Source organism: Gadus morhua, chromosome 5, assembly GCF_902167405.1.
Source record: "Gadus morhua chromosome 5, gadMor3.0, whole genome shotgun sequence".
Taxonomy (NCBI): Eukaryota; Metazoa; Chordata; class Actinopteri; order Gadiformes; family Gadidae; genus Gadus; species Gadus morhua.
In genome coordinates this window covers 22,230,026-22,244,482 of record NC_044052.1, presented here as the reverse complement: position 1 = coordinate 22,244,482, position 14,457 = coordinate 22,230,026, and the positions used below count along the sequence as shown (strand labels likewise).

The following is a 14,457-nucleotide window of genomic DNA, read 5'->3' as shown; positions in this document are numbered from 1 at the left end:
TTTTCATGCTTCAGTGTGCGTCCTTCAGGTGTAGCGGCGGGCTGTGGCCGCTGGGGGCCGCTGCAGGCGGGGTTCCAGCGGATTGGGGTCAGTGTGTCTTCTCATGACATATGGCTGTCAGTATGTAGCTATGGTGTGTCGCCTATTTCACAACCAACACGGAACGGCATGGATTCCTATTGAATGGGACTTCAATTGGACTTCGGTTTTGCTGCGGTGGCTTAGGTTGGGTTTGTGTGATTCCCGGTTTGGGGGAGGTCCAGTAGTCGCGACCAACCGCCCCCGTCGTGCTGCCGTACACCGGTAGAGCTGCCGGGAAGCAGGGTCTCAGTGCCGGTGCGATCGGACCGAGGTTCGGTCGGCTCTGACCGCAACGTCGGGAACCAGGGAGTGTGTTTAGTATCCTTCTACCACCAGGACGAAAAAAAACCTGGACACCTACGGACGACGCGGACGGCGACACGTACAGAACATGTTGGGGGGTCTGTGAGCTCGGCGACGGAGGTCTTCAGTCTGTCCAGTCTAGTTGGTGCGGATCTATCTCAGGATGGCCGCAGACGGAGCCACAATTAAGAGTCGGATCCGGAGCCTCCTCCGATCTCCGTCCATCAAACTGAGGAGGAGCAAGGCGCAACACAAGGAGAACCTCGGGAGCAAGGTGGGACACACACTGGGGTCTGGAGGTTGGATAGCGGGGCAACAGTACTAGGGGACCCCAGGGATGAACCAAGAAGATCCTCGCCGTCAGCATCTCTCTCTCTCTCTCTCTCTCTCTGTCTCTGTCTCTCTGTCTCTGTCTCCCTCAGCCCTATAATAATAAACCACCACTAGATAATAATATGGTTTAATATGCAGAGCTACGATATGCAACAATGTGCAGTTGTGTTAACATTTACACAGTACTCTCTCATGTTAATCGTGTCATGTGTCTAAAGTAAACCTTCCTAAACCCCCATGTGGTGTTTATACACACACACACACACACACACACACACACACACACACACACACACACACACACACACACACACACACACACACACCCTGGTCTGGCTGGTTTGACTTGTTTAGTTTGTACCTGTACTGTCCATGTGTGAAACAGTACATGTAAATATACATGTATGTTGAATGTAGACAGAGAGAAACTGACCAATGAAGAGAGACCGACACACACACACACACACACACACACACACACACACACACACACACACACACACACACACACACACACAGAAACAGACAGATGGGCAGACAGACAGTAAGGGTTAGCAAGCCTAATGGTGTGCAGCCATCCAGACCACTAGCTGTAGCAAGCCCCTCCCTCTGGTCCCTCACTGGTCCACGCTGTGATTGACAGCTGCAGAGCCAATAGGCTCATAAGCCCTATCCTGTGATCTGTCATGTGACCTCAGAGTTCTGCTGATGGAGCAAATGGGGGGGGGGCACCAATACTATACTGTACAGAGGGAGCTAGGGATTGTTTTGACTTGAGAGGGAGAGCGAGAGAGAGAGAGAGAGAGAGAGACACCAAGATGTACTTTGTAAATGTTTACACAACACTGTTGCTCCACATATTAAACACTATTAGTATCTAGGGCTGCTGGTTTGTTATTATAGGGCTGTTACTCACTTATAATCTCTATATAATATTTAACAGTGAGAGAGAGATGGGGGAGAGAGAGAGAGAGAGAGAGATGTTAGAGAGAGATGTTAGAGAGAGAGAGAGAGAGAGAGAGAGAGAGAGAGAGAGAGAGAGAGAGAGAGAGAGAGAGAGAGATGCACACAGACCCTCTGTTATGGGAGTGGTTACAGTTTGTGTTTGAAGACCTCTCTTCACTTTAGAGAACCAACAAAGTGATCCCAGTTAGCCATGGCGGCTAACGCAACCGGCTACTAGCTAGCTATTAGCGTGTAGTATAATGCTATTACAGTATAGCTGCAGAACTTAGTGAGCTGACATTGGAACAAATGGAAAACAGGAAGGAGAAGTTGTCGATTTCAAGGAAGAATGTCCTTTAACACGGTATGAAGTGTCTGTCTGTCTGTGGGTGTGTGTGTGTGTGTGTGTGTGTGTGTGTGTGTGTGTGTGTGTGTGTGTGTGTGTGTGTGTGTGTCTGTGGGTGTGTGTGTGTGTGTGTGTGTGTGTGTGTGTGTGTGTGTGTGTGTGTGTGTGTATGCGTGTGTATGTGTGTGTGCTTGTGCAGCAGTAAGAATCACATGGTCTCTAAGCTGTGATACTTCACGGACGGACGCGTCTCCAAACAGTGTTGCTTCCCACGTGCAGCGCGGTCGGTACACCTCCAGCCGAGCGCTGTGCTCGCCACCAGCTGCTAGGAAAGGCTCCGCCTTCGCCAGGTCACCAGGCGACGTGCTACATGCTGCAGTTGGCTGCTGATTAAAGTCCAATCAATTAGATTCAAGTTGATCCAATTAGCTGTGGTTGGGTTCCATGGGAAGCATCTCAAAGTCAGCTCAGCAACCACTCCTCCTCTCACTCCTCCTCTCTACAGCTCCTCTCACTCCTCTCACTCCTCCTCTTGGGCCCCCTCCTCTCTACAGCTCCTCTCACTCCTCCTCTCACTCCTCCTCCTCTCTACAGCTCCTCTCAGTCCTCTCACTCCTCCTCTTGGGCCTCCTCCTCTCTACAGCTCCTCTCACTCCTCCTCCTCTCATTCCTCCTCTTCTCACTCCTCCTCTCACTCCTCCTCTCTCTAAAGCTCCTCTCATTCCTCCTCCTCTCACTCCTCCTCCTCTCACTCCTCCTCTCACTCCTCCTCTCTCTACAGCTCCTCTCACTCCTCCTCCTCTCACTCCTCCTCTCACTCCTCCTCCTCTCACTCCTCTCACTCCTCCTCTCACTCCTCTCTCTACCACAGCTCCTCTGTCTGATTGACAGGTGTATTCCTTTACATTCAGGGCATTTATCAGACGCTTTTATCAAATCGCACTCATTACAATAACAACATCTGTCAGAAGAAAGAGAAACAACAATATGGTCGGTACAGTAATGACGTTCATAGAACCAGTATAACCAGTATGACCCAGTAATATAATGTGTGTGTGCTTGTCAGGTGGTTCTGGAGAAGGTTCTGGGCATCACAGCACCAGGGAACCGAGCGCTGGCCTGCGACCCGCGGAGCGGACTGGTGGCTTACCCTGCTGGGTGAGACGCACGCACGCACGCACGCACGCATGCATGAGAAACACGCATGCACGCACGAGACGCACGCACGCACACACAAGACGCACACACATGCACGCACGCATACACGCACGCACGCCCACACGCACGCAATCATTCACTGACTTACTCACTCACACATAAACACACATATACACACATATAAAGATATATAAACACATATAAGATAAGGTATAAGATAGATAAGATAAGAACAAACACACACAGTCTACACAGGATGGGAGAGATGCATTCTGGGTAACTGGTTAGAACTTTCACTAGAAGTGGATGGGAGAGGTGCATTCTGGGTAACTTACTGCACTGCAGCAATCTGGGTCAATGGAACCCTCTCTCTTTCTCTCCCCTCGATCCTTCCGCTGGTTTCTCTCCCCCCCCTCCCCCCTCTATCTGAAGGGAGAGGGGGGAGGGGGGGGGGGGGGGGGGGGGCGTCACACTACATGTATGTTCCTTTGAGGGGGGACCGCAGACCTCTCCTCCCCCCTCCTCCCCTCTTCTCCCCCCTCCCCTCTCCCTTTATATACACTGACCATTATATACCATACAATACTTGATTCAATAATGTGTGTGTGTGTGTGTGTGTGTGTATGTGTGTGTGTGTGTGTGTGTGTGTGTGTGTGTGTGTGTGTGTGTGTGTGTGTGTGTGTGTGTGTGTTCAGGTGTGTGGTGGTTCTGCTGAATCCAAAGAAGAACAAGCAGCATCATATCTTCAACCATTCCAGGTACGACCCGACAGCCAATCACATCCATGCTCACCCCCTAACCAGCCAATCACATGGCTGCTATCCAGCACAGCAGCCAATCCGCTGTCTCTCTCTCCTCACAGGAAGACCATTACCACCCTGGCCTTCTCTCCTGATGGAAAATACATCGTCACAGGAGAGGTACGCGCACACACACACACACACACACACACACACACACACACACACACACACACACACACACACACACACACACACACACACACACACACACACACACACACAGGTTGTATAACTGTTTCATACTCATCTGATTATATCCCTCCCCTCCTCTCCTCTCCTCCCCTCTGCCCTCCTGTCCTCTTCTCATCTCCTCCCCTCCGCTCCCCTCTCCTCTCCTCTCCTCTCCTCTCCTCTACCCTCCTCTCCTCTCCCCCCTCCTCCCCTCCTCTCTCCTCTCCCCTCCTCTCTCTTCTCCTCTCCCCTCCCCTCCCCCCCTCCTCTCCTCTCCTCCCCCCCCCTCTCCCCCCCCCTCTCCCCTCCCCTCCTCCCCTCCTCTCTCCTCTCCTCTCCTCTTCTCCCCTCCTCTCTCCTCTCCTCTCCTCTCCTCTCCTCTCCTCTCCTCTCCTCTTCTCCCCTCCTCTCTCCTCTCCTCTCCTCTCCCCTCCTCTCCCCTCCTCTCCTCCCCCTCTCCCCCCCCTCTCTCTCCCCCCCCCCCCCCCCCCCCTCCTCTCCTCAGAGTGGCCACATGCCAGCGGTGCGTGTGTGGGACGTGTCTGAGTGTGTCCAGGTGGTGGCGCTGCAGGAGCATAAGTACGGCGTCTCCTGCGTGGCCTTCTCCCCCAACAGCAAGTACATCGTCAGCGTGGGCTACCACCACGACATGATCATCAACGTGTGGAGCTGGAAGGTCTGTCTCTCTGAGCCTGCCTGTCTGTCTGTCAGCCTGTCAGCCTGTCAGCCTGTCTGTCTGTCTGCCTGTCTGTCTGTCTGTCTGCCTGTCTGTCAAACTGTCTGTCTGTCTGTCTGTCTGTCTGCCTTACAACATGTCTCTCTCTCTCCGTCTGTCAGCCTGTCTGTGGAGCTTGAAGGTCTGTCTCTCTGAGCCTGCCTGTCTATCTGTCAGCCTGTCAGCCTGTCTGTCTGTCTGCCTGTCTGTCTGTCTGCCTGTCTGTCAGCCTGTCTGTCTGTCTGTCTGTCTGCCTTACAACATGTCTCTCTCTCTCCGTCTGTCAGCCTGTCTGTGGATTTTTTTCCAGGAACTGTAATGTCACATGTTTGAGTTTAGACCATAACCGTGTGTGTGTGTGTGTGTGTGTGTGTGTGTGTGTGTGTGTGTGTGTGTGTGTGCGTGTGCGTGCGTGTGTGTGTGTGTGTGTGTTTCTCACCGTGTTTGTGTGTGTGTGTGTGTGTGTGTGTATGTCTCTCTGTGTGTGTGTGTGTGTGTGTGTGTGTGTGTGTGTGTGTGTGTGTGTGTGTGTGTGTGTGAGCAGAAGAACGTGGTGGTCTCCTCCAACAAGGTGTCCAGTCGGGTGACGGCTGTCTCCTTCTCCGACGACAGCTCCTACTTCGTAACCGCCGGCAACCGACACGTCAAGTTCTGGTACCTGGACCACACCAAGACCTCCAAGGTACCTGTCTCACCCACGGACCTGTCTCACCTGGCTGACAAACATTACCATCAGGGCTTACAAATCATTAGCACGAGAGCTAACTTATAATAAGCTTCGGCGCTACCAGAGGCTAACGGAGGCTAACGGAGGCTACCAGAGGCTAACGGAGGCTACCAGAGGCTAGCGGAGGCTACCAGAGGCTAACGGAGGCTACCAGAGGCTAGCGGAGGCTACCAGAGGCTAACGGAGGCTACCAGAGGCTAACGGAGGCTACCGGAGGCTAGCGGAGGCTACCAGAGGCTAACGGAGGCTACCAGAGGCTAACGGAGGCTAACGGAGGCTACCAGAGGCTAACGGAGGCTACCGGAGGCTAACGGAGGCTACCGGAGGCTACCAGAGGCTAACGGAGGCTAACGGAGGCCAACGGAGGGTACCAGAGGCTAACGGAGGCTACCAGAGGCTAACGGAGGGTGTGGTTCCTCTGGTTCCCAGGTGAGCTCCACGGTGCCTCTCTCTGGCCGCTCCGGCCTGCTGGGGGAGCTCCGCAACAACTTCTTCAGTGACGTAGCGTGTGGGCGGGGCAAGCAGGCGGCCTCCACCTACTGCATCACCTCCTCCGGCCTGCTCTGCGAGTTCAACGAGCGCAGGCTCCTCGACAAGTGGGTGGAGCTACGGGTGAGTCTGCTACCTGATTGGCTGGAGAATCCTGGCCTGCCGATTGGTTCTGGCTAAATAATATATATGTTATTATTTCTCTCTCTATATCTATATATCTATATATTGATATATAAATATCTCTGGATTAGAGTTCTCTCATTTGTTTAATAACCAAACCGTATCCATATTATATACTAACCGTTTTATGTATATAATATTTATATATCCTCCCCTTGTCTTCTTCCTGTCCAGAGAGTGGACTCAGTTACAGTAAGTCTTTCAAAATAAAACATCAAGATCATCATCAATTCTTTCAAAATAAAAGCTCCTGATCATCATCAAGTCTTTTCAAAATAAAACATCCGGATCATCGTCACCATTTGCATGATAGTTTGCTCCTTCTCACCCCATTGGATGGTTTCACTCTACCCACCTGTCACTCAAGCCTCATGCCTCGACCTATTGGCTGGGTGGGGGCGGGGCCCATCCCCCCCTAACGTCACCTTGGCATCACTTCATCTACAGCACCATCCACCCTCTGACAGGCAGACAGGCAGACAGACAGGCAGACAGACAGGCAGACAGACAGGCAGACAGACAGACAGACAGACAGACAGGCAGGCAGTAATACAGACAGCAGACAGACAGACAGACAGACAGACAGACAGGCAGGCAGACAGTAATACAGACAGCAGACAGACAGACAGACAGACAGACAGACAGGCAGGCAGACAGGCAGACAGACAGACAGACAGACAGACAGACAGACAGACAGACAGACAGACAGTAATACAGACAGACAGACGGGAATGCAGACAGACAGACAGTAATGAATGCAGATGGATAGATGGACAGTTATACAGACAGACATATAGTAAGACAGACAGACTGACAGACACACAGACTATTATACAGTCGATAATACAGGCAGGAAGACAGACCGACAGACAGTCCTACTCTTTCGCAGAAAGGGAGCAAACAATGGCTGCTCTGTGTGTCTCTTACACTGAGTGTGTGTGTGTGTGTGTGTGTGTGTGTGTGTGTGTGTGTGTGTGTGTGTGTGTGTGTGTGTGTGTGTGTGTGTGTGCAGACGTGTCAGGCTACGTGTGTGTGTGTGACGGAGGAGCTGCTGTTCTGTGGCTGTGCTGACGGGACCGTCCGGGCCTTCAGTCCGGTCACCCTCCACTTCCTGTTCACCATGCCCCGCCCACATCCCCTGGGCTGTGACATCAGCAGCCTGCGGCACGCTAGGTAGGCTCTGTCGTTGAGGACGGTTTAGCTCAACCTCCTGAGTTAAACACTTGCTTCCAAACCCATGGTAAATCCCATTCTGTGATATTCTGCTCTGATTCCCCCTCCTATCCCCTCCTCTCCTCTAATCTCCTGCCCCCTCTCCTCCTTTATCCTCTCTCCTCTCCTCTCCCTTCCCCTCTCATCTCCTCTCCTCTCTCTCTCTCTCTCTCTCCCTCCCTCTCTCCTCCTCTCTCCTCTCCCCTCTCCTCTCCTCTTTCCTCTCTCTCCTCTCTCCTCCTTTCTCCTCTCCTCTCCTCTCCCCTCTCTCCTCTCCTCAACTCTCCTCTTCTCTCCTCTCCTCTCTCCGCTCTCTCCTCTCTCCTCCTTTCTCCTCTCCTCTCCTCTCCTCAACTCTCCTTTTCTCTCCTCTCCTCTCCTCTCCTCTCCTCTCCTCTCCTCTCCTCTCCCCCCTCCTCCCCCCTCCCCTCCTCTCTCCTCCTGCAGCCAGCTCTTTGCCCCCCAGCCCTCGGTGCGGTACCCTGATGCGGTGTGTGTGAGCTACGACCCGACCAGCCGCTGGTTGTCGTGTGTGTACAGCGACCACAGCGTCTACGTGTGGGACGTCCGGGATCCACAGCGCCCCGGGAAGCTGTACTCTGCCCTCTACCACTCGGCCTGCGTCTGGGGTCTGGAGGTCAGCCCCCCGTCACACTGACCTTCTGATTTAATATCTCATTTATCATCTCATGTTGTATCTACGTCCTGGCACTTAATGTACACTTAATGTGTGTTGTATGTCCTGGCATTTAATGTACGCACTTATTGTATGTTGTATGTCCTGTCACTTATTGTCGTATTTAGTTATAGAACTTAGTTATGTAGCATCTTATCCTAGCTATCTCTGTGAATACGGGGAATGGGTTCCCCGTATTGAATACGGGGAATGGGTTAACCTAGTGATGGTTAGTGTTGGCACTTGGTTCTATGAACATCCTTACTGTACCGACAGATATATGGTTGTTTCTCTTTCTTCCGACAGATGTACTTATTGTAGATTGTTTGGATAAAAGCGTCTGGTAAATGTCCTGAATGTCAATCTGACACCTACTCCCTGCGTGTTTCAGGTGTGTCCGGAGGGGGGGGGAGGAGGAGGAGGAGGAGGAGGAGGAGGAGGAGGAGGAGGAGGTCACCTCCCTCTGGCTCCTGGCTCCTTCCTCACCTGCTCCGGGGACAACACCATCCGGCTGTGGAACACAGACGGTCTCAACACCCCCAAGAATATACTGAGTCAGGTACTAAACTAATACACACTAGGACACACGTAGTTCAGACAATACACCTTAATCTATACTAACACTCACATGATACATACTAGTACACACTTAGTTCAGACAATACACCTTAAAATGTACTTATATCTCTTAATACATACTAGTTCACACTTAAACACCTTAATACGGATTGTCGAGTTCCCTGATTCAAACAAGGCGAAGCGTGATTGGTCAGGTTTAACGAGGCGAAGCGTGATTGGTCAGGTTTAACGAGGCGAAGCGTGATTGGTCAGGTATAACGAGGTGAAGCGTGATTGGTCAGGTATAACGAGGTGAAGCGTGATTGGTCAGGTTGAACGAGGTGAAGCGTGATTGGTCAGGTTTAACAAGGCGAAGCGTGATTGGTCAGGTTTAACGAGGTGTAGCATGATTGGTCAGGTTTATTCATAATAACTCTATTCATATCCAGGACCTGGTGTCGGTCATCTACACCGACCCCTCCTTGGCCGGACTGACGGACACTGAGGGCGTTGCCCAGGGGAACCAGGAGAAGGCGGGGTCAGGGGCGGAGCCTCAGACCTCTGAGACCAGGACAGGCCTCCGTACCCTGTGCATCAGCCCTGACGGCCTGCACCTGGCCTCAGGGGACCGCATGGGCATCCTCAGGTACAGAGCCATAGCCTGGTCCTACCAGACCCTCGTACTGTGGTAACTCACTTGAATGCGGGTGTCTGTTTAAAACTATTGGATCTGCCCAGTGCCACTCTGGATCTGCCATAACCAATCGCTAACGTTTGGCCGGGAATCACGTTGCGCCCAGGCTGTAAACAAACCAAACACACCGTGTGTGAAGATGTCCGTCAACGAGAGCTGACTTTAACATCATTGTTCTCAGCCACTCCCTCTGGTCGCTGATTGGACGCAGACAATTTGGACGGAGAAAGCCCACTAACATACCGCAGACCCAGACGTAGTACTGAAGGGAAATTAAAATTGAGCGGAAGTTCTTAGGCGGGCGGAGCCAGAGTAAGAGAGCAAGGCACTAAAGGGCTGATGATGGTCCCACGTTGACTCAGTGCGAGGACCACGCAGACGCTTCGACGCAGTCGTGAACCTGTCTTGGTTCTGTGTCGGGTTTTAGTGAGCGGACCAATCACAGCCCTCGCTGCTGCGTCGCCTCGACGGACGGTTAACATTTTTGGGAAGCGCACGTCAGGGCCTTGTGGTGGAGGCAAGGAGGGTCCCGCAAGGATGTAACGGGATCGTTAACGGGATCGGATCGTTAACACTGCACTGTTGGGGGTTTGATTCCCTACACATAATCCCTGTGTAGCTTAGTCGGTAGAGCCAGAAACATACTCTGTTTGTGCGTGTGTGTGTGTGTGTGTGTGTGTGTGTGTGTGTGGGTGTGGGTGTGGGTGTGGGTGTAGGATACATGACACTGAGAACATGGAGGAGATTCTGAACGTTCAGGCTCATGACTCTGAGATCCTTTGTCTGGAGTACTCTCAACCGGACACAGGTGAGACCTCATCACTCACTCACTCACTACTTACTCACTCACTCACTCACTACTCACTCACTACTCACTCACTCACTCACTCACTCACTTACTCACTCACACTCAAGCTTGTTTGTGTAAATGAAGTGAGAGACTTGTTCTTCATCTCTCTCTTGGTCTCTCTCCCGCTCTCTCTCTCTCGGTCTCTCCCCCTGTCTCTCTTCCTGTCTTTCTCTCCCGGTCTCTCTCCCTGTCTCCCTCCCCGGTCTTGTTCACCGGTCTCTCCCCCGGTCTCTCTCCCTGTCTCCCCCGGTCTCTCTCCCTGTCTCTCCATGTCTCTCTCTCGGTCTCCCTCCCCGCTCTCTCTCCCTGTCTCTCCATGTCTCTCTCCCGGTCTCTCTCCCTGTCTCTCCCCCTGTCTCCCCCTGTCTCTCCCGGTCTCTCTCCCTGTCTCTCCCGGTCTCTCCAGGTCTGAGGCTGCTGGCGACGGCCAGTAGAGACCGTCTGATCCACGTGTTGGACGCGGCGCGGGACTACAGCCTCCTGCAGACGCTGGACGAGCACTCGTCCTCCATCACCGCCGTGCGCTTCGCTGGTGAGCAGGCGGCTGGGCGGTGACCTGGTCACCTGGTCACCTGGTCCCCTGGTCACCTGGTCACCTGGTCACCTGGTTACCTGGTCACCTGGTCACCTGGTCACCTGGTTACATGGTCACCTGGTCACCTAGTCACCTGGTCACCTGGTTACCTGGTCACCTGGTCACCTGGTCACCTGGTTACCTGGTCACCTGGTTACCTGGTCACCTGGTCACCTGGTTACCTGGTTACCTGGAGTAGACTAACTAGCCAACACTCTGACTGTTCTACCACATCAGACTAGATGTTTACAACAGGACCTCCATACGATGGTTGGTTACCTGTAGAGTAACTAACTAACCAACACTCTGACTAGTCCAACAGATCTAAATAGATGCTATAAGGAAAAACACTTTTTAATGATTGCACTACTGGTTAGATGTATACCACATTTCGCTGTACTGGTTGTCCTTACTTGTGCAATGGTAATAAAGTTAAATCTATCATGTAGAGCGCTGAGTGAATGAACGGTCATGTGATCTCCTCTGTCCACCAGCCAATGAGGGGAAGGTGAGGATGGTGAGCTGTGGAGCTGATAAGAGCATCTACTTCCGCACCGCGCACAAGGTGAACACCGTGGAGGCTAGAGGCTAAGCTAGTATACAACATGATGCTAGAGGCTAACCTCATACACAACATGATGCTAGAGGCTAGAGGCTAACCTCATATACAACAGGATGCTAGAGGCTAACCTCATACACAACATGATGCTAGAGGCTAGAGGCTAACCTCATATACAACAGGATGCTAGAGAATGAGACTTACCTCATATACAACAGGATGCTAGAGGCTAACCTCATATACAACATGATGCTAGAGGCTGTCTGACCTGTGTGTGTGTGTGTGTGTGTGTGTGTGTGTGTGTGTGTGTGTGTGTGTGTGTGTGTGTGTGTGTGTGTGTGTGTGTGTGTGTGTGTGTGTGTGTGTGTGTGTGTGTCTAGACAGAGGAGGGCATGGAGTTCTCCAGGACTCACCATGTGGTCCGGAAGACCACCCTCTATGACATGGACATCGACTCAACCAGGAAGTATGCCGCTATTGGCTGTCAAGACCGCAGCATCAGGTACACACACACACACACACACACACACACACACACACACACACACACACACACACACACACACACACACACACACACACACACACACACACACACACACACACACACACACACACACGCCCACAGAATGAAGATTAATAGATTTTGTATTCCTCTCCTCCTCCAGGATATTTAACATCAGCAATGGTAAACAGAAGAAGATGTATAAAGGTTCTCAAGGAGAAGATGGAACGCTCATCAAGGTCTGAAACTCCACTCTGACATGCTCTACTAGACTCTATTATACTCTACTATACTCTACATTACTGTACTATAATATATATCTATATCTATAGATATACTATACTCTTCTTCTGTGCTCTATAGAACTCTACCCTAACATACTCTACTCTACTATACTCTAACCTATTCTACTCTAACATACTCTACTGTACTATATTCTATAGAACTCTCTAACCTACTCTACTGTACTATACTCTAACATACTCTACCCTAACATACTCTACTGTACTATACTCTAACCTACTCTACTCTGACATACTCTACTGTACTATACTCTAACATACTCTACTCTAACATACTCTAACCTACTCTACTCTAACATACTCTACTCTACTATACTCTAACCTACTCTACTCTGACATACTCTACTGTTCTATACTCTAACATACTCTACTGTACTATACTCTCACATAATCGACTGTACTATACGCTAACATACTCTACTGTACTATACTCTAACATACTCTACTGTACTATACGCCAACATACTCTACTGTACTATACTCTAACATACTCTACTGTACTATACTCTAACCTACTATACTCTAACATACTCTATTGTACTATACGCTAACATACTCTACTGTACTATACTCTAACATACTCTACTATACTCTCACATACTCTACTGTACTATACGCTAACATACTCTACTGTACTATACTCTAACATACTCTACTGTACTATACTCTAACCTACTCTACTCAAACCTACTCTACTGTCGTCCCCCTGCAGGTGCAGACTGATCCCTCGGGGCTGTACATCGCCACCAGCTGTTCCGATAAGAACATCAGCATCTTCAACTTCTACTCAGGAGAATGTGTGGCCACCATGTACGGCCACTCAGGTGGGTTCTGCTGCTAGGACCCCCGTACTGTCAGAACCTGGTAGACCCCCATACTGTCAGAACCCCCATACTGTGAGAACCTGGTGGACCCCCATACTGTCAGAACCTGGGGGAGCCCCCATACTGTCAGAACCTGGTGGAACCCCCATACTGTCAGAACCTGGGGAAACCCCCATACTGTCAGAACCTGGGGGAACCCCCATACTGTCAGAACCTGGGGGAACCTCAATACTGTTAAAACCTGGGGGAACCCCCATACTGTCAGAACCTGGGGGAACCCCCATACTTTCAGAACCTGGGGGAACCTCTGTCAGAACCTGGTGGAACCCCCATAATAACCTGGTGAAACCTCAATACTGTTAGAACCTGGTGGAACCTCAATACTGTTAGAACCTGGTGGAACCTCAATACTGTTAGAATCTTGTGGAACCTCAATACTGTTAGAATCTTGTGGAACCTTGTACTGCTAGAACCTCTTATACAAGAACTTCTTCTGCCAGAACCTCTGATATAAGAACTTCTTACTGCTAGAACATTCTCTATAATAAAACCTTCCAGATTATTGAAACCCTCCAATCATGGTTCACTATGTCTGTCTGTCTTGTCTCCCTATGTGTCTGCCTGCCTGCCTGCCTGCCTGTCGCCCTGTTTGGCTGCCTGTCGCCCTGCCTGGCTGCCTGTCTGTCTAACAGAGATCGTAACAGGGATGAAGTTCACTAATGACTGTAAACATCTCATCACCGTCTCTGGAGATAGGTAATGAGCTGCTGCAGTACCAATGACATCACACCCACATCACTACAGTACCGATGACATCACACCCACATCACTACAGTACCGATGACATCACACCCACATCACTACAGTACCGATGACATCACACCCACATCACTACAGTACCGATGACATCACACTCACATCACTACAGTACCGATGACATCACACTCGCATCACTACAGTACCGATGACATCACACTCGCATCGCTACAGTACCGATGACATCACACCCACATCGCTACAGTACCGATGACATCACACCCACATCACTACAGTACCGATGACATCACACTCACATCGCTACAGTACCGATGACATCACACTCACATCGCTACAGTACTGATGACATCACACTCACATCACTACAGTACTGATGACATCACTACAGTACTGATGACATCACACTCACATCACTACAGTACTGATGACATCACACTCACATCACTACAGTACTGATGACATCACACTCACATCACTACAGTACTGATGACATCACACTCACATCACTACAGTTATGATGACATCACACTCACATCACTACAGTAATGATGACATCATATTAACATTGCAACACCACTGATGAGGACGTCATACCAACATCGCTACAGTACCGCTGACATCATTATGACATTGCTACAGTAATTAGGAAGTCATACTTACACAGCATTTGTT

General features: G+C 50.8%; 1 protein-coding gene across 4 annotated transcripts in view; it reads left to right on the top strand.

Annotated features, from left to right (window-relative positions):
* Positions 1–77: 77 nt before the first annotated feature.
* The window catches only part of mapkbp1 (mitogen-activated protein kinase binding protein 1), a 22,388-nt gene continuing 8,008 nt past the window's right edge, over positions 78–14,457 (top strand). For 3 of the 4 annotated variants that reach the window (XM_030357297.1, XM_030357298.1, XM_030357296.1), the window contains exons 1-19: positions 78–658; positions 3,075–3,166; positions 3,862–3,924; positions 4,029–4,086; positions 4,646–4,816; positions 5,400–5,537; positions 6,012–6,194; positions 6,429–6,446; positions 7,267–7,427; positions 7,914–8,103; positions 8,534–8,701; positions 9,150–9,346; positions 10,111–10,202; positions 10,651–10,776; positions 11,313–11,383; positions 11,758–11,879; positions 12,046–12,121; positions 12,897–13,008; positions 13,701–13,764. In XM_030357297.1, the coding sequence (XP_030213157.1) occupies positions 548–658; positions 3,075–3,166; positions 3,862–3,924; positions 4,029–4,086; positions 4,646–4,816; positions 5,400–5,537; positions 6,012–6,194; positions 6,429–6,446; positions 7,267–7,427; positions 7,914–8,103; positions 8,534–8,701; positions 9,150–9,346; positions 10,111–10,202; positions 10,651–10,776; positions 11,313–11,383; positions 11,758–11,879; positions 12,046–12,121; positions 12,897–13,008; positions 13,701–13,764 (2,213 nt within the window). In that variant the 5' untranslated portion in view covers positions 78–547. The remainder of the gene's footprint in view (positions 659–3,074; positions 3,167–3,861; positions 3,925–4,028; positions 4,087–4,645; positions 4,817–5,399; positions 5,538–6,011; positions 6,195–6,428; positions 6,447–7,266; positions 7,428–7,913; positions 8,104–8,533; positions 8,702–9,149; positions 9,347–10,110; positions 10,203–10,650; positions 10,777–11,312; positions 11,384–11,757; positions 11,880–12,045; positions 12,122–12,896; positions 13,009–13,700; positions 13,765–14,457) is intronic. The other variant, XM_030357299.1, reaches the window with a different exon arrangement.